We start from the raw sequence: 24158 nt of genomic DNA, 5'->3' as shown, positions 1-24158 counted from the left end.
AGAGTTCAAACCTTCCTCCAGCTTTTGAAGTGGAGTACACTGAAGAGGGAGGTTGACCAGAACTTATTGTCTTTTTATTGGCTCATCGTTTTGCGAGCCAAAAAAAAAAAAAAAAAAACGACGAAGAAACCACTGAAAACAACATTACATAAAAGATGAAGATGGACAAAAAAAACTGTGGAGAAAAAGGAGGGACATCTCAAAAAAGAGAAAACATGGAAAACATGAAGAGATGAGAGTGATGAAGTTGGAGGAGAGATAATGGCCTTTTAGAAATGTAATGGCTTGAAAATACCCTTCAGAGGTGGTCGTTAGGTTGAGAGTTTGGGTGGGTTCTTTGGTTTGGGGTGAAGGGAGTTGATGTCAGACGTTCACCAGGACGGTATTAAGCTCTACTGGAAGCTGCCATGTGCCTGGTCACACCCAGAAAATAAGCGGGTCTTCAAAAGTTCTGGTGGTTATTTGTAGAACCAAAATGGCAGACATGACAAAACATTATATAAATAAAAAACTTAAGAGCCACATGTGACACAATTCAGACAGTCCTTAAAGGCCTTCATGGTGAGGCACTTTATGAAAAGGGACAGAAGTGGATTTCTAGAGCTTTGACAACATCCAGTAAAAACAGTTTTTCAAAGCCCACAAAGTCTAAAGGATTTCATTCCAACTTTACGCCATTTTCATTTTCCTTGTGTAACATTTAATTTAGGAGGAAAGTCAAGGAGATTAAAAATCTCTTCTTGAAAAAAGTCCAGGCCAAGTTTATGACATGTGATATATGAATTTAAACAAACAAAAATTAAATTCAGTGTGATCAAATCAAGACTTTATACATCTTCCAAAATGAAACATTCTCAAGTTAAAGATAAGAAGAAGCATGTGTTAGCCAACGGTATAAGTAGAATATGGCAGCAGTAAAAATAAACATACATTTAAATCGATGAAACCAACCCTCTTAGTTTACAAAAAAAAAGCAGCAGAGTCAAGGTGCAACACCAAAACTGACACATCAACGTGTTCCTGTGGAGGTCTTCAGCAAACTGTTCGACACCACCGGCCGACACAGAGCGTGACTGAGCATGATAAGTGTTCTCATCTTGAGCATTTTAAATGATTATCTACTCTCTTATTGCTCCAACTTCTTCAGCTTCGAAAAACACTCTGAGTCTGCCTGCTGCTTGGTTCTTAAATGTAAGTGCACAATGGGATTATTAGAGTTGTTTCACTCAAACCAGCTGCTCTGTGCTACACCAAACAATACACTGCAATCACTGTAATGCCTAATAGCTGTGGGAGCAAATAGATGATCCACAAAAACATTGAGCGCTCCCAGCAGTCTGAGTGTGTGAGGCTGTAAATCTCACTCACTTGGTTTCATGACTTCACACTTCAGCCAGAGACTGTTGGCAGTGGGTGCATTCTCCCAGGCTCTCGCCTCGTACACAACACTTGGATGGCTTGGTGTGTGTGTGTGTGTGTGGATCCACACCACAAACTTGGATGCTTTATTGACGTCTAAGTGAGCATATCTCAGAAGTGTTGGGATCGACTGCACTATCCAACACTTTCCCATGGCCTTACCACATTCCTCTGTGTAGGAGAACAACCCAATATGTGGGGAAAGGTGTAACACGTCCACTTTACTCTCCCGATGACTCAAATGAACATGATATTTTCCTTCTCTGGGTTAGAAGGGTTGGATGTGTGAGGAGCTGCTGGTTGCACCCAGTGTCACTGAGGTATCTGGAGAAGTGTGCGTGTCTTCATGTACACTGGGAAGAATTCATCCAAGGTGTGAACCACAGCTATGGAAAGTTTGACCTTTGACCTCGTATTTGATTTTTTTTCACTGACTTTATTTTTAAACAACTTTCTGGTTCACAGCAGTGGCCTCATGTCTTACAGTTACATCATGTAGCAACTTCCAGAATAAATCGGTCTCAGGGATCAGATGTTAGTATGCATGAAAGTTGTCCATCGTCCTGGTTTCTTTTTTTCAAGCTCCTGTGAGAAACTTTAGATTATTGGGGATTGATGGACAATGCAGTCTTTTCCAATTTTGCTCTGTGCATGCTTTAGTCATTTTTTAGTCATCTCCTCCTGAACTCATTTAACAGACACGTGTATCACTCACTGTCAATATTTGTTTTGGAAAAAAGGCAGCAGAATGTTTTGAAAGGTTTAGTCTGATGCTACAGCAGGTACACACATTATTTATGATGATATAGAAAGAGTCCACTTCTAATAGTGTCATTGTTTGCTTTAGTCCTTTTTTAAGAGGCCTCAGGCTTCATAACCTGATCCTACTTACTTGGATTCCCTGTTTGTCCCTGTTTACACTGATTTGATCAAATGGGAATTTTATGTTTACAACAACTAGATCACTGTTCCAGGGGCGTAGACGTCTTAATGGAACAGCCTTAGAGATACATGTAGACATGTGATGGGTTTTCAAAGACTCTTATCCCATTGGTGATACTTGTTTTTAGAGAAGAAATAATAACGTTTATTTCTTTTTCTTTCATTTCATAAACAGAATAACTATGTTTTTGATCAGATTCACAGTTAGGAAAACCTTCGGGAGCATTGTTGGTCCAAACATCAAAATCAGATTCTGAGATATTTTCCGGTTATGTAGTTGGAGTGTTGTCAATAAAAACAAAAAAACAACAAAACGTTTGTCCAAATTGTCCCTTCTCTTGGGAGTGCTTTATTTTTGTGAGTTTATCATACACTGCATCTTCTGAGAATTTTTTTCCTGCATGTCATTACACACTCACCCAGATATCTGCCTCTACTGTCCCATCTGCACGTTAATGCAAAACAGCCTAAAAATATGTTGTGAAACCATTTAAATTGATTAAAATAAGTTTAATTCAACCCTGCTTTTATTTTGAAATAAAGTAAGGACCCTCTGGTAAGCAGGATCTTAACAATGAAAAAAAGGAACTTGTCTATGGATCAAAAAGTTCAAATAAAACTTCTCAACCAAACAGTAAAAAAGTTGAACATTTGATACCATGAGGTGGATATTATTTTAGTAAAATGAAACATTCAAAGATGCAGCCGTGTCGTTTTCTAATCTTACTATGACTACAGGGAGACACTGAGGAGGCTTATCTACCTGAAGGGACAAAACAGCATGGAATTATTGCCCATCAAAAAAAGTGGATGCAATAATTTCAGCCCATGATAAATCGTGGTTAACTTGAATGGTTACAGCCCTACAGCATGTTCTCTCACTTCACTTTTCTCAAAGCTCACTTTCTCTTTGTACATTTTTGAGGAATCTAAAAAATACTATCCCCTTGGCAATAAACCATCTCATACATTCTTCATTTTGTTCCCCTCTTTAATACTGAAGGAACACTTTGAACAGTTTTAGATTGTTTGAATATTTCTGTGTTTTGCTCATGTCTTGCAGCTCGCTACGATAAAGAGTGAGTCCCGTCTAAGGCATCTCCTCCCGAGGTTACCTGGTTACTGTCCAGAGTCCATGGTGAGTTCACTCCCTCTATAAAACCACACTTTCCATATTCACATGAACAGACTGTTCCATGCTTAACCTCTTAAACCAAATGGATGCATTTGACGCCAACAGCTGCAAAGTTTAAAGTGTTTAAAACATCAAATGTAATGTCTCACTGACTGCAGTGACACTAACAATGTATTTATGATATTAATGTTGATGTGAAATGCAAATAGACATTTGTGATGTTTTTTTTGTTGCTGCAGCTAACCCCCTCGAACTGTGTCGAGTTAAAACTGTGTCCATGCTCTTATTAGAGATCTGCAGGAAGTGGGTCGCTGGTTATGGTTGCCAAAACTTTAAAACACCTGGTTAAACCACACAATCTCTCTCTCACACACACACACACACACGCACACACACACACACACACACACACACACACACACACACACGTACATATGTGTGAGTCACCCTTCCACCTTCCAGGGTTAATTATAAAGCAGCGAGGTTGGCTTGTTGCTTGATTCATCTTTCTCCAAGCAGCCTATTAGAAGCACATCAGTAATTAGACTGAGGCCGTCGTACATGTTTGCTCTCATTTGTTTCCAGGTCTTATTCTGCAGCTGTTATTGACATGTGTTTACTAAACAAACACAATGCATGCCAATTAGGCCTCATGTTGGATTCAGTGTTGAACGTCTTGGCTGCCAAGCAGTTAATCAGCCTGCCGGCACTTAGAGTTCTGCAAATAAACATGTGTTCAGGTAAATCTAAATCCAACGTCTAGGTTTTCCATTTACTTTGCTAAAACAGTTTTTAGTTGAATGTTTAGGTTTAGGTTGATTGGGTTAAAGCTGCCACACTGTGCTGTTTAGGGGTATGTGTTTCACAGACCCTGACTGATATAGACCAGTGGTCCCCAAACATTTCAGCCGTAGACCCCACTGTCCCTACTTTCATTATTTATTGTAAGAAAGGCCAGAAATATAAAAAAACTTTATAAACTTTAGGGCAGAGTGGACATACACAATGTGATAAACAGACAGTCAGCGAATGTCTGTGGGTATTTTTTATTCGTAGGAAGCAGCAGACATTGTGTCAGTTACATTTTTACACATCACTTTTATTTCAGCATGAACTATCTTAACTGTATTACAGATGAAAATACAGTTTGTGTATTGTTTTTTTAAAAACATTTAAACTCTTAATTGGTCATGGAAGGCATCTTGGGAACCCCCCTCTCAAATGTCCTATGACCCCCAGGGGATCCAGACCCCGAACTTTGGGACCTTCGTTCTGGTGTACATCATTCTAAAGGCGTGGAGCCTTACTCAATAATGTTTCAGCCATTTCCATAGTATTTAGTTTCAGCATGAAATAATCACTGTTGAATTGGACTTCTGTGAAGATGTTGAATTTAAAGCAGGCTTTCACAAGAAATCAAATATTTGACCAGCTGTGTACAAACACATGCCCCTTCTCTCTGCAGACCGGAGGGCTTTGGCTACATAACTCTTCTCGTACGTGTCCTTCGCTGTATTGGCCCCTGTTCCATCACAAATCATGTTTATGCTTCATGTAAAGAAACTGTTACTTCTCGGCCTGCCTCGTAAATGACGCAGACGCCCACTGACGTGAACCTTTGTTCCCCGGCCAAGAGACACGGGTCGGGGGTGTTAACAGTGACATGTGTTTATACAAATGTCTGTCCTGTAAAAGCAAAAGAGCATGAAAGGGATTTCTTCCTCGACCACTCCCTTAATTCCACCTCTTTCCATATCTGTATCTTTGTGGCCCTTACTGAGAGGAGACACGAGGGCCTGTTTGTGATGATTAATCCCACAACATTTCACCACAAACCCAACAGAAGTTTCATGGGATTTATTTGTTTTCATGTTTCTCTACACTGTTTTGATCCCGGGAATGTAAAGTTTGTTCTGCATGACATTAAAGGAACTTCTCCCAGCTTCTCACCAGTTTCTCAATCCAATTTGACTCCCAGTCCATAGTGTAGTACGATTATTTTCTATATTATATTTTATTTTAAAAAAGAGTAAGTGCTGGATAATGAGTTTGTCCCTAACTCCAGGAAACGTTATTCACCGAACAGTATCACTTTGGATGGATTTGATGCATCTTTATTTATCTTCAGAACTTAATGTAATAACGTGTGCATCTCAAAACTCCATCAACCTTGAACCAAAACTTCTTTGCCAAGCTTAAAGCGGCAGTAGCTCAGTCTGTAGGGACTTGGGTTGGGAACCGGAGGGTCGCCGGTTCAAGTCCCGGCACGGACCAAGTCTGGAAACTGGTCTGGTAACTGGAGAGGTGCCAGTCCATTTCCTGAGCACTGCCGAGGTGCCCCTGAGCAAGGCACCGAACCCCAAAACTGCTCTGGAGCGCTCGCTGTGGGCAGCCCCCTCACTCTGAGACCTCTCCATTAATGCATGTCACTGGAACCCTGTTTGTGCATGAGTGTGTATCTCGGCCTATGTGTGTGTTAGACAGAGTGTAAAAACTGAATTTCCCCTCGTGGGATTAATAAAGTGTAAATTAAATTAAATTAAAAAGTAGTAAATGGGGTGTGTAAACTGTTAAAAACACTCAGTTTAAACCAACCCGTGCTCTCTCCCAGGCTGGGCTTTCGACTGGATATGAAGTGATTACAATTTCTCGCCAAGTCACATTTCTATCTCATCTGACTTGCTGATACCGATTTTAGGTGAAACTGATACTAAAATTCATTCAGTGAGGTTGTATTCTTAAATTGTCCCTCCGTAACCAAACAGTATTACGGTTATTAAAAATGTAAACATGCTGCACTCAGCCATCCCACGCTGGAGAGAGAGAGAGAGAGAGAGAGAGAGAGAGAGAGAGCGAGATAGAGACAGCAGCAGTACACACACACACACACACACACACACACACACAGACATACGAGCATCGCAGAATAGATTTGTTTCCACTACTGTATGTCAAACCTTTTCCTCCCCTGCTGACCTCACATCTACACTTCCTGTTAGCTTGTTGTGTATGTAGCCGTCCATTAGTGTTTATGTTGCTGTCCGATTCCGGTCACCTGCCGATCCATCGGTGCCTCTTTACTTTCTATTGTAGATGAGAGGTGCAGTTTTTCTTAACCGTGTTTGTCAAAGTCAAATGAAAGATTTAACACCTGTTAGTGCACACAGGTAATTCAACTTAAATTTTAAAACTGGCTTATTTCACTGAAATGTATCCCAGTATGCAGAAAGGAATCCAATGATGGGTCACAAGTCTGTGTACAACAAAGAGCAGGGTTGGCATTCAAAAGTCAAACCTTTGTGAAGTTTTAACATCAGGGGTTTTCCACACAGTGAACTTTTTCCAGCGGAGATGTTACCTATCGATAAACTGGTTAACTGTGACTACGAGTGATCTAGTTCCAGGTGTAGAAATGATCCATGCTCTGAGAAAGGAGCTGAGTGGAGAAAGGGCTGATCGTCGCTGATTGATCTAACACACTCTGCAGCAAATTGATCTTATGTACAGTAATTCTTCTTCTGCAAAACAAAGCAGCACAAAGTGCAGTAAGTATTGGGGTGATCCTTATCGTACATGTTTAAGATTGACTGGGCCAAGAGTAGAAACAATCACAAAGGAAAGATTTCGCTAAAGATAAAAACAAAGCAAAAACAAGTCGCTAAGTTGTGCAATCTAAATCCAGTCGGTAGATTGTTTCAAGCAGTAGGTGCAAAAAAAAACTTAACGGTTCTTTTTCCAATCCAGTACTGACCTCTGGGTCATCAAGTTGCACAGGTTGTGAATTCCATCGATCAGGATTGATTTATAATTTATTTTTATGTTCTTCTCAGAGATCTGCACTGTGTTATTAATGTAAAGTAGCATTGGACATGAACTGAACACTTACGTGTGTTTGGTAAGAAAGGGGGAAGACCAACTGATTATGTTGTACAAAGCCGATTGTTTGCTGTCATGACACATCGTGATTGCGTGCCACGGTGCACATGTGGTTGTTTGTTTCACATATCTCCTCGTGCCACTCAGTGAGAAGCATTTACAGATGAACATGAGACAATGTTCTTTAGACAATACAATACTGTTCTCTTTGAGACTTTGTTTGTTGGTCAAACAAAAACCAAAGGCAAATCAACAGTGGCACAATCATGAACTCTGCTGTTTAAAATATTAAAGTGGTGGGGTTCAGAGCAGCACACCAGCCGCAATCCATAATTGCAGTGGTTTTGTGACTGAAAAGAATGCACTGTGATTACTGAAATCTTTTAATTTATACGTGTCTTTAAAAAATGATCCACTTTATCCCAGTTGAATGTCAGAAACGGAATTGTGGTACGTTACATTTAGGAGCTTATTTGCTTCAATTATGGAAATGTGAGCTTGTCTCACTCAGCCATGGTGGCTTCACCACAGCGCCGAAATCCAACTTGAACATTTCTGTTTCAGAGAGGCTTGTCAGATGCTCAGTGGTGAGCTAGAGTTGATCCTCATAATACCTTCATAGAACTGTGGGTGTCGCCATAGTCCATTTTGCCAACTGGAACATAGATTAAAGCATTTAACATCTAAGTAACCCATCTGCTCATTTGAGGAGCGAGTTTGACAGGAAAGTTGCATTTTCCATTTCGAACAATCATAGTGGATCAAAGATGAGAAACTTTTTACAATATGATAAACATCATGTATCCTGTTTTCAGGAAAGCAACATCTGACTTACACCTTTTCACTCCTTTTATCTTCTAGAATGAACTTTGGCTGTGCATCAACTCTACACTTCCAGGTAAGAGACACCTTTCTGGTTAGCATGAGGCTAATGGTGTTTCAGATCCTCTTAACATTTGAATGGTTGACCAACAGATTTTCAATCCAAAGCTAATGTATTGATGGATTTTAAATAACTCGCAAGCAGAACAATCCAAAAAAAAAAATCTCTATAACTCCTGTCCTTTTGTGCAAATAGAAATGTCTTTGATTTGAGCACAAGCCAGGTCACAGTCTCTTCTCCATGGATGCAACATCCTTCTTCAGAGAAAAATGCTGCTCTGCCCTGTGTAAAATATAAATGTGAGATGGATTATTATGCTCTAATATTCTCCAATGAAAATATGAAGTCACTTTTAAAGACAACCAATCAGGTTCACTCTTCAGGGCTTTCAATATTGCAATGCAAAGTTTTCCAATATTGGCTATGAGAGCGCACTTTCAAGGGATTTGGAGGGATTCCTGACTGATTACTGGTCTGATCTATTTGAACCAGAAGAATGCACTTAAAATAAATCAAAAGAAGATATTTGAACTCTTAAACTGACATGAAATATGACATCCAATACAAGCTGTATTTACTGTTTAAGTCGGGTTGTGAGTGGATGGTAGCCAGTGTAGCGGTTAAAGCTGTGTGGAGTGACCCGAGCAGAAAGCAGGCAGTGGATCAATGGCCCACGTACTGCTGCCTGTGTTTAAAACAAATGTACCTGTCAGTAGCTTGATAGCCTCCAGATTGGAAAGTATTGTTATGCTTACCTTTCTGAACACAGCGTCAGGAGTCTGTAAAGATTAAACTATCCTCCCTCAGATCCTCCAGAAGATATCGTCCATTCTCTTGAGTTCACTGCATTCCAGCAGCTTTAAGGGATTTACTCTGTTTGTGTAACCACTTCTCCCAATATGCCAACTTCAATTAATGGTTTCCTTCACTTCTCAAAATGCCTCCACGCAGCTCTTGCGAAATGTAGAGGATCTTATCAAAGCCTGTTAGATTACACGATAACACTGAACTGAAACTCTTTGTCTTGGATTCTTATTATGAACCAGACTTAAAAGATGGCAGTGTCTGCATGTGCCTGCCAGAACTGATGTACACTCTGAGATTTAGCATCATTTAAAAAGGTTAACAAATGAATTTGATGCCAGTAATGCCAACATTTTTCTTTTTTACAAAATCTCTATAAGCCATTTTCTATACAAAACCAAAAGAGTTGAGTACTTTAAGCACTTCACACCCCAACTTTTTTGGCATTATTGTTTTTTGTCGCTAAAATGTACAGTGCTTTCAGTTGATAAAAGTTTAACTTTGGGACCAGCACTGCACTCTTCCAGGCCACTTCTCCCTCTCTGAGCAAACAAAATCAAGAAACAGCCCGACTTGTAAAATCAACTTTGTCAACAACTGTGACAGAGACAAAGCTACTTATTTAGAGAGCACAAACTCTAGAGCTGCTGCTAATGCCAGAACATTATTCCTTTACAATGCGTTGTTATGGTTTTTTGGTGGAATTTCATTAAATGAATGCAAATATTAAGCATACAGAGCATTTAAAAGTGTACCTGACAGTCACAACCGAGGGAAAACCAGAGTGTCATGAGCTAACTTTTATAACCTAGTAACAGTAAGCGCCATGGAGAAGCGGTCGGTCTGAAAAAAAACCATCGGTGGACGATCGCTTTTTCAAGTTTTGATTTTTTTTAAATATGTCCTTTAATTCAATTATAAACCACTTGGAGCTCACCTATAGATTTTGGTACTTTTAGAGTCAATTCATCAGCCTGTTCTGAAGACCTGCTTAAGTTTAAATGTGTCTTCACTTTGTCCAGAGTTTAGTGTCTCTTTCTAGATCTGGATGTCCACCCTCTTTTAGTGAGTCATTGCACATTGTTTAACATCTGTATCCAAGTGACAAATCATAACACTTCCAAACAATCGATCTTAATGACACAGGAGGTCGTTGTGCTCTGACTTCTCCTTTACTTTTCCCATATGAGCCACACTTGCATGAAAAAGGGCAAGTTTAAGCTACTATTGAAGTATTCAGTAAGCATACTGAAAACTTTACTCTGCTGCTCAACAGAAATGTACAAAAAAGACCAAAAAAATAGGATGGTTACAGATGAGTGCAGAGACCACTCGTTTTCCCCTTATTCTGGTTAATATACATTTGATTAAACATACAGTATAATTTAAACATTTACTAATTATAAATGAGTCATTTATCAGCAATGATAGGTAGTAGATAAACCTAAGCACCATTAGTGTTACTTTAAGTCAACATTCAATCGACATTGTGATGTCATGAAGAGAAAATCTGTAAACAGGCTGTTTGAGTACACATCTATAAAGTGGAGCTGCCAAAAGTCATTAAGGTTGGCCTTTTTTATAATTAGGGGCTTTGTAGACAGGCTAGGGACACATACTGTATTGGTGTTTAATACGTGGAAACACAACGGCCAGTGCCAATAAATCATTTAGTTTCGAGGCAAACCACCTTTAACACTGGCACACGTAGCAAGTTGATTCTGTGGTGTTTGATTTGTCTCCAGGTGTATCCAAGAAGTCCGACGGCTGGGTGGGGCTGGGCTGCTGTGAGCTGGCTATCTCATCTGAGTGTCGCCGGGAATGTAGACAGGTGAGAAAGAAATATCCACCTTTTTTTTCTTAGGCATGACTTCACGAAAAAGTTTGCCCGAGGCTAATGTTGTTATTGTTTTATGACCGTTTACCTGATTTAATGTCATTTATGTTTTACCCTAACAGGCTACATCTAAAAATGACATAACAAAAGTATGCAAGAAAGTCACAGAGGTGAGTACAAGGGTCTCAGAGAGGTCAAACCGATTCAGTGGCTGCATGTTAAATGTCACAATTAAGATCACAGCTGAAGAACTCTACTACGCATGTACTGTACTTTGTCATTTTCAACAATTGCAAACAGTAATTAGCCAAAGCAGCTATGACAATTGCACTCCAGAAAATGTGTTGAAAACATCAGCACAACATACAATCATTGCATATTGATCCATTTCCCTCATTGCATGAAGTTTCTCTTGCTAGATAAGGATAAACTTTATTGATCCCCCAATGGGGGAAATTTGGGTGTTACAATAGCTCCAAAAACAGTAAAACAGGGAATATAAACAACATCAAATAGCAAAAAGAAAAACAGAACAGCTATGAGCCAGTTAATTAAATACAGGGGTTAAAGAAAAATACAATAGACTTAAATAATACAAGGCATAAACACTATAAACACCATAAACACTATAAGGGATGAGGGATGCTGCTTTTTACACTTTTTTAATAGCCACAAATTCTGAGAACCTCTGAGGGGGAGTTGGAGTTTATGTGTTGCTTTATTCTATGATAAAATGTTGAGTGAGAGTCTAACAGCTGGAGTCAGTATCACCACAACTTCTCTCTTCTTATTCCAGACTTCCCTCTACAGCTGCATCACCAAAAATGAAAGTAAGTTCTTACACGCACACGCACACACACACACACACACACACACACACACACACACACACACACACACACACACACACACACACACACACACACACACTTTATTTAGCTTCAATGTTAATCCAGACAATAAATAAATAAAGCCCACCAATATTGTAACAAAATAAAAACATCTCTTCCTCTGCCTCTCTGTGTCTCATGTACTGTGAATACACAGCATTCACAGATGGACACACACTCATACAGCAGAGCCTTGTTATTTGCTTGGCAGGATGGTGGGTCAGTGACTTCCAGTTGAGATGTCTAATGTTGCTCAGGCAGGCAGCTTTGGAAAGAATAATAAAATACAAGGAGTGTTTCTCTGCCTGAAGGTCAGATCACTGAAGGTACACACAACCAACAGTAAACAAAGCTTGATCATGATAATAATAGTTTCTATTCAAAGGATGTTGTCCAAAGAATTGCTTTTTTTTCTTGCAATCCTCGCATAGACCAAGCAAACAATGTTTTGTATCATAATCAGGCCTTCTACGCAGAATTAGGTCTGAATCTAAAATGTTTTCTTACTGTGGCTTTGTCGTTTATTAAGAACAAGTAAAAGTGTTTATTTTACCTCCATAAGGCTGCACTAAGCTGACTTTCTCAATACTGGATGTTTGAACTCATCTGACCGAGCTTGATGATGCGTTGAGAGTGCACTGAGAGATTTTTTGAAGGTCACTCACTCAACAGCCAATTTTATACCAGTCCTTGGCAAGGTGAATTAATTTTGCTCATATGCATTAGAGAACTTCGTTCAGCATTTTTTGTTAATGTTTTTTTTTCACATTAGATTATCATCAAATTGTGTCCTTCATTTCTAGCCTTATTTTCAAGTATTTTCAATTATACATGTCTAACTTTTTTCCCATCAGAAACATGTTTATGCCTGTTCGAATTCTTGACTGTTATAAGTATTGTAACACTTTTGTAACAGATTTTCAGCTTGAAAGTACAACATGGGATGGTGTCATTTGAATGGCATGTCATAAACAACATTATGAGGGACTTATCACTGAAAGCAGCAGGCTGCTCTGTCATAACATGTTTGGATATCGGGCAGACTCACCACTGCTCTGTGTGTGTTTTAACCCATGTGAATTTTCCTCCAGTGGGCTCCACATGTTGCAGCTATGCAGGCCGTCACACCACCTGCAGGGAGTACTGCCAGGCCATCTTCAGGACAGACTCCACGCCCACCGTGTCCCAGATCAACGCAGTCAAAGAGTACTGCCAGAGTCACAGCGCTCAGCTGCTCGGCTGTGTCAGCAACTTCACCAAGTCCTACCCCATACGCAGCCCTATAGACAGTAAGTGCATCAACACTTTGATCTGCAGACATGCAGCTGACACTCCAGACGTGCTTTAACAGTAACTCTGGAGCTCTTAATGAATCGTTTAGGGGGCCCTAGATTTCTGGGTATTCTGAGCAAAGGCTGTGTTTGGATTCCTCCAGGTTTTTTGAGATACTGGAAGTGCAGTCAAAGCAACTTTGCGTTGCTTCAGTCATTAAAAACACATTTAAAGCTGGCATGATTTCTTTCCATGAACACCTCTGCTGTTATTTTTTGGAAACAACACAATACATTATCAACGTGTTTTATAGAGAGCATTTTTAATACTTTCTGTAAAAGCTCTTGTGAACTATTATGCCAACCCAAGGCCACATAGATTAAACTCCAAGGTTTTCTTATTAAAGTCATCTTTATAAGTGATTCACTTTGTAGAGATAGTAGATTCCTACTGGGTAATACCGTTCACCTCAGCTGTCTAAATGTAACTATGACTTGGAAACATCTGGATTTTCTCTCACTTCATCATCAGAATCAAGCTGAAGTTTATAATCAATATGACTAATGAACACACACATAGATAAACACTCATGTACAAACTGGTTCCTAGTGACAGAGTGAGTGGGCTGCCCACAGTGAGCGCTCAAGAGCAGTTTTTGCTCAACCTCGGCAGTGCTCAGGAAGTTGACTGGTACCTCTCCAGCTACCAAACCAATTTCCAGACTTGGTCCGTGCCGGGACTTGAACCGGCGACCCTCCGGTTCCCAACCCAAGTCCCTACAGACTGAGCTATTGCCCCCCCAAAAAATCTATATCCTTCAGATTATCTACAGAAACATGTTATATGTTCACAAGGGATCCATTTTTCTATTGTATCATATGTACATGTATAAGGAGAGGCAGATACTTCATGAAGCTCTTCTCTCCAGGTCTGTACTGCTGTGATCGAGCGGAGGCCACACACTGCCAGGTGGCATGTCGGAGGATACTCCGCACCATGAGCACAGAGCACGAGATCATGGAGGGTTTGATCGAGGAGTGTGGCTCGCAGCCTCTCCCTCAGGAGCCCATGTGGCAGTGCTTTCTGGGCAACGCACACCCTCCTCCCCCACCTGAGGAGGAGACCCCCCACCCCGCTAAGATGGACTCTGCAAAGCTGCACTGCTGCGCCAAGGCTAACACCTCCCTCTGCAGGTACAGCATACTGACATCCACTGCTTAGTGTGAGCCAGTACATCAATGTCATATACTCCAGTGAAGTGGGCTGAGGTCAGACCCGAACTCACAGCTTCTGCAATGAGCACCACGGCCTCTGCACATGGAGGTGCCCCACACAGGGCCATGCAGCGCCCCCTATGAAGCACTTTTTTAACAAGTTGTTACGTTTCCTTGTTCTGTCAGGTTTTTTGGGGGTTTTTTTAGCAATAAAATAAATAATAATAATAATAAATGTATCTGAATGGTTGAAAAATGTCAGTAACTTGGGTCACATTTTCTCATGAGGTGGTGGGTCATTTGGTTGGACCAGCTCAGACAGGGCTCTAGTGTCCACATTGGGGTGAAATGTGTTTTCTTACACTAACGCACACTGTGCTCTGCTCTGACAGGGACATGTGTCAGGAGATCAGCACTAACTGGGGCAGTCAGACGTGGCAAGACTTTGACCAGCTCTGTGAGTACAACCCTGTGGAGACAGAGCTCATCAACTGCCTGGCTGATGTCAGAGAACCGTGTCAGCTGGGCTGCAAGGACCTCACCTACTGCACCAACTTCAACAACAGGTCAGGCCCCTGGACACCTGTCTGTCAAAATCATACTGGTCTTTCTGCCATCTCTCTGTGAGGAGTGCTTTACCCATTAACAAAATGTCTAAATATAAGATAGCAACTCCCCCCCCCCCCCCCCCCCCCCAAACAAAAAACTCATTTGGAAACAATGCCAAGTGTTTCAAACTCTTAATTTTACTGTCGTTAGAAGCTTCTTCTTCTCGGCTCAACAGTCAACAAAACCATTTGTTTAACAGTAATTATTTCGAAAGTGAGGTATTATAAAGAATTTATTAGTATTAGTAATGTTATAAATTGCATGCATGTTTCTTGGTTTATTATATAAACCTTATTCAGCCCCTTAAAGCAGAGTTGTGGACTCAGTCACAGATTTGGTGACTTTGAACTCGACTTAATATCACAAAGACGACTTGGACTTTAATTTGAGCGACTTGAGCCTCATGACTCAAAACTGTGTGTTATTTCAGAGCCCTATGATTTCCGCAAAAGACAGAATCACAGAAGGGACTTCAGATGTACGCTAGCTCTGAGCTAACTCTGGTGCAGTACATCAAATGGCAACATTTATGTTTAATATTGTACATGGTCCCTTTACAAAAAAAGTTAAAGTTAAATTTAAAAGAATCACAAAGTTGAACCAACTGTAAAACGCAGAATAGTGTCGGATTTGCCTCAACACGGCTGTGATTTCATTTGAAAAATCGAGGTTTTTCATGCCAAATGTTTTTTTTATTGCTTCTTGCTGCTCCTCTGCTCTCTGCTTGAGCTGACTCAAACACACATCACTGAAACACACACACACACACACACACACACACACACACACAAACATACGTTCAAGCAGCCGTCAAGCACACATTTTACTATTAGTGCAACAGCACACAGGTCAAGCGAATGTTTCAACTTTTCTCTGTTCCCCCTTTTCTCTTCTTTTGTTAACAATCAGTAACGTAACCATAGTAACGGTATCCCACGGCCTGCTGAAGTCTGTGAACTTCTCCACAAAGACTGTTAAAGCAGGGGTGTCCTGGTACCTCTAGATTCAAGACATTCACCTCGTTTTTTCAGGTCTTTTGAATGTTTCTGTTTTAACTTTGAATTCATCACATGCAGATAATCCCTGTGCTCATCTTTTCACTCTGAAAGCACAAACAGCCCAAATTCGCACTCATACAGTCTCTTTAAGAAAATGTACCCACTCTGTTTTATGAATGTATTGCAATGATTACATTCTGTCCACAGTAGTAAGACTATGTGCCTCTTCACACACTCCCTGTGTGATTACAGCACAAAATGCATAATTTAGAGCCTGAAGGAAAGAAGGAGAGGCAGATTGATACTGAACCCAGTGTGACCCTGGTGTAATAAGAACCACAGCTTGTTTTACACACTGTCTACAGATGGGGCCAAAGGCCAAATGGAGCGGCTTCAAAGGCTGCACCGGGAAGTCACACTAACACACACACATCAAAACAAACCAAATATATTTCACACATACACACAGCAGTCTGCAGGTCACCTGGTGAGGTGAGGCAACCACAAACACCCACAGCCACTTCTGCTGAGATGAACTGTGACCTTTACTGTCTGACTGAGCTGCCTTGCTCCTGTCAAAACTGAAGCTTCTCATGGCTTTCCTTTGAATAATATAAATGCACAGCTGCTTGCTGATAAATAACAGCATATCGAGTGAAACTTTTCAAAATGCTGCTTTTTGTGTCTGTGCATGTGTGTGCGTACAATGAGCAGATTCAAGTTGTTTGTTACAAAAAGTAAATTAATTTAGAAGGGCAAAGACACATTTGATATGAATACTAGCCTAATATTAAATTAAAGCTGAAGATAGGACGGAAAATAAAACCCTGCTCCAGTAAGCCAATTAGTAAGTAGCATACAAAAAGAAGATAGAATGAATAAAATAAGAAATCTGTACCAGGAGTGGCTAGGTTGAGTAACACTGCTAAAATGTAAGATTAGACACAGCTTTGTGTTTTTTTGTATTGCCCTACAGCTGAATAAGATTTACATCTGCAATTTGACGTTTATTTCAACAGCAGACTGCTGTTTTAAAGATTAGCCCACTTAGTGTTTATGATGCACATAAAACTTAACATTAACGATAACCCTTTTGCATTTGCATTCAGTCTGAATGCCTGAGAGGTATAACGGGGTGATGAAGTGACCGCCCCTCTCTTGTGCTTCAGACGTAGTAACAGAGGTGATACAGTTTCAGCAGAGCCAGCGAGGGAGCACTGCACTGTGTGTGTGCGTGCGTGTGTGTGTGTGTGTGTGTGTGTGTGGAGCTGCTCCTGCTGTGCTGTGCTTCTGCAACTCCAAATTGAATTTCACAGACTGGGACAAAAGAATATTACACCGTTGTGAAATCAATACGAATGTACAAAAATGTGCTGATATATTTTGTGAAGAAAAATAACAGTGTGAAAAGGGGTACTGTTCGGGAAGTGAGACAAGGTGTGTGCATGGGTAAAGATGAATGACTCAGGTTTTTTTCCCTGTTGCTTTAAACATCTCTTGGCAACACACAGCCAGCCCATACTATTATCAATGTGGTGTTTCCTTCACACATCTTCCAAACTTGTATTTATTTCGCATCTCATTGTCCACCTCTCCTCCATTTGCAGCACTACTTTTGTGCCCATTGTGTTTTATTCGTTGTTGATTAATTACGTTTAATGAATGAAATGACTAAAGGGGTGGGAACTTTGAAAACGTTTATACTTCTTCCCAATCCCTTTTTTTGAACGGTATGTTTTATGTACGTTATGTATTTATTTTGCTTTAAGAAATACTTTTCTCTGTAAGGTACATGCTTGTTCGAAAACATAAACTGTCATTGGAAAAAAAACAATCAATCAATCAATATTCGCTTTTACTGCAGCTGATTATTATATTTGATCATTTCTGCACATCGTTAAGACGGAGTGCATATGAGAGCAATGGTCTAATAGTCTTATACTAGACTGCTCAAGTTATTGCAACTTTATATTTGGACAGAGAGATGTGGTGGATAAGTCATTAGAATTCATCCTCCTGGGATCATGTGTGTCCATATGATTATTTTATCTTCTTATATTCTTTGTGGCATAAAACATGTTGTTGCATTCAGTATTGCAAGCACACACATAATGTAAACTCCCCAAATATATTGTTTTCACATCACCAATGCTTGTAGAAAATGGTACACTGGTTGTCAGTAGCAGCTGAAGCTCACAGAGCCCTCTCTCTAAGTGAGCAGCACTAGAGAGTGCTGTTCCCCCTGAAGTATTCGAACGTGTTGTTCAAGCTACGACTGAATTTTACACTTAAGCTTGCTGTTGCTACTCACAAAGAAAGTAATTTGACAAACTGCGGTTTCAGATCGTGGTGCATGGAGTTCACGCTGTGGCATTATGGGAAGTCCAGGCAAACAAACTATGTTTAAGGCTCATCGAGTTTCCTTTGATGGGCTCCAGGAGAGACGTGTATAGATTTCTCCTTCCCTGAGGGGTTCAAACGCTGAGCTGTGTAGCCGGGAGCAGCATGGAAGACAAACACTGATCTGGAGGTGGCGTTGGAGGGCGAGGGAGCATGGGGCTGGTAACTGTGCATGTATGCAACCCTCTGACGGTGTATGGGCGTAAAGCAAACGTTCCTGAAGCTTAAATTAGAAACCAATGCCGAATCCATCATTGCAACCTTGATTAAGAAGATGCTCTACAAAACGTGATGGTCTTTTAATAGCTCTATCATAAGTCATTTGTTTAATTCACTCAGACACAGATTTGCTGCTTTACTAATGGTGGATCTATCGGTCACTTAAATGTTGTTCTGAATTGAATTAATTGCAAATGATGGAACATTTTGGCATTGTCCATCGTTTATCGCCAATTTGTTGCCCTTAAATGGACATATATTGTGAGCAGGTATGCTACGAGGTATTGTGTGCAAATGTCTCCTGCTGCATCTCACTGCCTCCCTAAGCTGGAACTCTGTTGTGTTTTTACCATGCAAGTGCAGCGACAGGTGTGAAAGCATACAGTAGGTGCTGGATTCAGAGGCAAACATGCTTGATATTTTTGTACCTGCTCGCTCCAGAATGAAGTGGTTCAAAGGCTTGGTGGAGGGGAACATTGATCAGAGGATGACGTCATTATGAATACTCTAAAGCAGTAACAGTAAATAATCTTGATTTTCTTGTAAACTGTTGAAGCTGTTTATGGTTCAGAGAACAAGTACAAATCTGCAGTCAGTGGCAGATGGTGGGTCAATGGGAAGAAGAAGAATAATGATTAGATAAAGACAAGTTTGGAAAGATATGATTAGGATCGCATAATTCATGATTATACTTTTTTGTAAAGATTTATTTTTGTGCTTTTTGTGCCTTTACTGTGGAGATACTGTAGGACAGTGGATAGAGTCAGAAATCAGGAAGGGGGAGCGTTGGGAATGAGAAACGGGAAAGGAACCAGTTTGGATTTGAACCTTTGCTGCCCCTGTTTCCAGAGGTTCAGTTCCATTCACTGTGGTACCCATTTTTTGGCGTTCCACCATCAAAAGTTGGGAATGGTGCCAAAATAATGGACCCGTCCCAACATACTTTTTTGATAGCCTTCTGTTGGGGTGCTAAGGGTACCAATCCAACACTAAAGTTTGGATTTGAACCTTTGTTTACTGTTTCCTTCTTCTTCTTCTTCTTCATTTAACTTAATAATAGCGGGTTTTATATATATATATGTATATATATGTATGTATATATGTGTGTGTGTGTATATATATATATATTTATTTATTTATTTTTCTTCTTTTTTTTTTCTTCTTCTGAATTATTATTTTTCATTCTCTTGTTGAAGGCGGGAGATGCAGCTAACTGGCATTGCTCCAGAACAAACATGGGTGACAGATGTTTATTCTCAAGTTTTAGACACAATTTGCACTTAAATGTAATCTACTTAGTTTGCATGACAGGGCTTTTTTTCCACCTGGAATGTACAAATCTTTAGTAGCACTGCCTGGGAGTGTTTTTGCAACACAAACATGTACAGTGTACGTTTTGTGTGTTTCTTGTTTGCGGTGTTGTACGAAAAACAATTAGAAATCTTGATGGTTTGTGCTGCAGCTCTCTTGATAAAACTTCTGGGTAATCAGTGTTCCATAACTAAGTTCAGGAGAGAGCGGTAGTGGTTTGCTCTAAATAAGAATCAGCTGATGGCCACATTTAGTTTGGGTTTGAGAGAGAAAAACCCCTGTGTTAAGAATTCAGCGATTCCCTCCCACACACACACACATACACACACACACACACAGGCTCACATCCCTGCTTAGACACTTACAGACACAGATGCACACACAAAGTTTCTTAAAATAAACAAAGCATCCACTCATCAGCGGCAAATGGAATGACGGAGCCACACCCAAAACTTCTGCCTGTAACCGTCTTCCTTCAAACCACCAATTAGCTGACTCACTTGAGACCGAACCCACCAATCAGACATCAAAGACACTTCCTGGTGCAGTGGAATGGGAAAACACTCTTCACATTGCCCAGAGGGATTCTGTCAGGCCTGCAGTGCAGACGGCTGCAAGGCCACAGTTTTCAGCAGAACTTATCCTGCAATCAGCAGGTTGCTAATGTTGTATAATGTTCACTTCAAAGTAAAAACCCACGTTTCCTCCCCGTGGAGTCTTTGTAAGGTATCCTCTTTGTGTCTCCATCTGCAGGCCGACAGAGTTGTTCCGCAGCTGTAACGTCCAGTCAGACCAGGGCGCCATGAATGACATGAAACTGTGGTCAAACGGAACGATCAAGATGCCGTTCATGAACATCCCTGTGCTCGACATCAGGAAGTGTCTGCCGGACATGTGGAAGGCCGTGGCCTGTTCGCTGCAGATCAAACCCTGCCACAGCAAGTCCAGAGGGAGCGTCATATGCAAGTGTGTATCCTCCCAGCCTACAAATGACTATTATTAACATGCAGGAATGAAATGAAACTTCTCCTTTAACTAATATTGTTCTTTTTTGTACTTGTCAACACTTACATCAACTAAATAAGTCTTTAATAGAGACACCTTAAATGCTCTTAGTAGATTACTTTTTCATGTCAAATTGTGTGAGACATATCTAGTGCTGGTTGTCCTGGTTGAATGGACTCAAGTAAGTAAAAGAATTCAGACACTCTGGCATTCAGACTGGAGTGACACTAACTCGAGTTAAGACGGGGGCTTTTAACTGAACCTGCCCTGGTCTGTGAAGTTTAAACCCCCCAACCAATAATAATCTGCAGCTGCAGTTTGAAGCAAATCTTTTTTTATTTGGAACAAGTGCATGGCAGGTTTGAAGAGGGAATACCCAACCTCTGGAGAACTCCTTTTGGCACAACTTTTGAGTTGCAATTTTGACATTTTTTGTCATTTTTTAAAATCATTATATTATAGTCATATTCTTTATTCTCTTTTCTGTGAGTACACATAATAAAACAACAGTCAGTGATGAGCGATGGGAACATCAGGGGGCTGTGTGTGTGTGTGTGTGTGTGTGTGTGTGTGTGTGTGTGTGTGTGTGTGTGTGTGTGTGTGTGTGTGTGTGTGTGTGTGTGTGTGTGTGTGTGTGTGTGTGTGTGTGTGTGTGTGTTTGTGTGTGTGCGTGCCCACTGCAAGAGCACTCATTCCTGCTGGGCAATAAATCGTCTTCAGCACTTTGTCAAGTACAACCTTCTTCTGAGGTTTTAATCTTCCACTTGTCTTGACTGACATAAAGCCATGACATGTCGTGCACATCCTGTGGGTTTCATCAGCGCCTCTCTCCCTGCGTAGAGCCTGGCCTATAACCCTCTTAACCTCGAAGTTACACAAGACCACTTTATGTCGATTCTTTTTATAGATTTATTTTAAGCATCGTTTGAGAATGTGTTATCTGTGCTCAGGTCAGATTGTGTGGACATCCTGACCCAGTGTGGGGACAGGAAACGTTTCCATGAAGGCCAAACTCCGGAGAGGATCTGTGAGCTGCTGTCACCCATCGATGACCCTGAACGCTGCATTCCCCTCCACAGATACCTCAGTGAGTCACACTAACAGTACAAATAATTAGAAATGGCAATGATTCCCTTATCAAGGTACAAAGTTCTAACACAAACAGCTAATGTCCAACAACTAATCAAAAAGAGCACCCAGGTTTAAAAGTGGTGAGTAGTTTGATAAGTAGGAGCCTGGTCTTTTAGAGCCTTAAAAGTCAGCAATCCTGTTTTAAATTCCAGTGTGGATATGCCCAGGAAACAATGCAGGGAGGCCCAAATAAGTGCATTGGGATGTTGTTTTCTGAACCAGTGATAAGTGTACGAGCAGTAACTTCGAACAGCTGCAGAATGCAAAGCAAAGCCTTAGTAACACCTGTATAGACATTGCATTAGTCCAAATGGGGCCAAACAAAAGCATGTGGTACACAACCTCTTGAAGACCCTCAAGAGAAGAAAAAGATAAGAGAAGATTTCATTTTTTAATTTCGATTTGAAAAACACATTTTCTTTTCCCTGTGGTGAGATGTAGCAGAGCCCCCTTATAGATAAGAATAACAACTGCAGTAAAACAAAATCCCAGCTTCCACATAAGATATTATATGTTGTTGCTGCTGTCAGTCCTTCAAATGTTCAGTTGTTCAAAATGCCAATTATGTTGACATAAGGCCACTAGGGGGCAGCGCAACAAAGAAGATGAGAAACTCGGCAACAAAGCATTCTTAAAAAAAACCCTGTTACAGCGAACATTTTAGAAAACAACTAACGCTTTCTGTTTTTTAATAGACAGAGCAAGCTAGCACCCGATTCGAGTTAAGATTCTCACTTTGTGACAAGTTTAAGGCAATCAGTTACGGATCATTTAGCTACCCGTGATATTTGTTTATGATCTGTGATTCTGACGAAACTAAAAAAATAAAACACTAAAATGATTAGCTGAAAGAAGTTAAAGGGGAGCACGTACATTCAATCATTTTCTTTACAATAAGTACAGAATTTGATTCATGGTACTATGCCTTTTAACAAACCTCCTATTAAGCTAAACAAAGTAACATTTAGTACAGAGCAAACAGAATATGCTCATGTTGAGATACAAAACAAAACAAAAATGATGAGTTACTGCTCATCAGTAACTTTTGCTCCGCGTTGTTGAAATCGTGGTTCCATCAAACTGGACGTTTTATTTATCCAAAGGCAAATATTCTCATCATAGCGTCGTATAGCACAATCTGTTGTGAAAACCCCCTCAGCCTAAATTTTAATTACTTCTCCTCTACTGCCATGACAAGGTCTTTATTATTTGTCACATAACCTGCATGTCCATCCTCATACCCTTCAAACACTCTCTCCAGCCCCAAGTTCCCTTGGCAACAACATCGTGGAGGAGGTCATCCATCCATGCAACCCCAACCCCTGCCCCAGCAACCACGTATGCCAGGTCAACAGGAAGGGATGTCTTGATGAGCTCAACTGCCAGCCGTACCTCTGTGTTCCAGGTACCATCAGCTCCTCTTACAGTTTGAGGAACATCTTTATTTTTCTTTTAAAGCATACAAACTGCAGCGTGTTGGCCATCCTGAGTGTGTGAGCATGTGTGTGTCCTCAGGCTGTAAACTCGGTGAGGCCTCAGAGTTTCTGGTGCAGCTGAATGCTCGTATCCAGGTGCCGACTCGCACTGGTCCTGCTGGGTGCTTCGAGGTCTGCAGCTGTGGTCCCAGTGGGCGTCTGGAGAACTGTGTGGAGATGCCCTGTGTGGACACCAACAAGCCCTGCATCGTAGGAGGACAGAGGAAGAGTAAGACCTCCTATTTGTCTCTCTGTAATTTAAGTCCTGAAAACCACAGTGGAAGATTGAACTTCATCAATAAAAGACCGCTGTGGAAATGTTTTGCCACCATTGGTGATATGACATCCCTGGATGACAGTCATGATAAAAGGTTTGCCATTACTTTTGGGGAAATGAGATTTTGATGTTTCTACAGCCACTCAATTGGAGTAATGCCTCACTGTTGTCTCAATACCATATTGTGTCACTATAAGAAAAATGTTGAGTTGGCTAGAGTCAAAACTTGGCTCAAAACACCTCTTTTGTTTGCACTTTGTTCCCTACCAACACAGAGTATTTGTTTCTCTCAGGTACAACAAGTCAACCAATATGTCTTTTTGATACATATGTATGAGAAGTGTTACTGATTATACATGCATACTGCACATTATCTCACAGTTTAGTTCCTGTTACTTTCTTAAGCCTCCATGCAGGCACACTGTTCTCCAGAACATGCGTGGACATTTCCTGGACGACCA

At 40.7% G+C, this 24158-nt stretch overlaps 1 protein-coding gene across 1 annotated transcript in view; it reads left to right on the top strand.

Annotated features, from left to right (window-relative positions):
• Window positions 1–24158, top strand: part of reck (reversion-inducing-cysteine-rich protein with kazal motifs) — a 220314-nt gene that overhangs the window by 16669 nt on the left and 179487 nt on the right. Inside the window, exons 3-14 of the mRNA XM_079361492.1 lie at window positions 3425–3499; window positions 8234–8270; window positions 10805–10890; window positions 11019–11066; window positions 11693–11726; window positions 12878–13075; window positions 13987–14251; window positions 14665–14838; window positions 20563–20775; window positions 21765–21901; window positions 23207–23350; window positions 23461–23649. Coding sequence (XP_079217618.1) covers window positions 3425–3499; window positions 8234–8270; window positions 10805–10890; window positions 11019–11066; window positions 11693–11726; window positions 12878–13075; window positions 13987–14251; window positions 14665–14838; window positions 20563–20775; window positions 21765–21901; window positions 23207–23350; window positions 23461–23649 — 1600 coding nt within the window. The remainder of the gene's footprint in view (window positions 1–3424; window positions 3500–8233; window positions 8271–10804; window positions 10891–11018; window positions 11067–11692; window positions 11727–12877; window positions 13076–13986; window positions 14252–14664; window positions 14839–20562; window positions 20776–21764; window positions 21902–23206; window positions 23351–23460; window positions 23650–24158) is intronic.

Source organism: Symphodus melops (genome assembly GCF_947650265.1).
Source record: "Symphodus melops genome assembly, chromosome: 14".
Classification (NCBI taxonomy): domain Eukaryota; kingdom Metazoa; phylum Chordata; class Actinopteri; order Labriformes; family Labridae; genus Symphodus; species Symphodus melops.
This window is presented reverse-complemented; position numbering and strand designations above follow the sequence as displayed.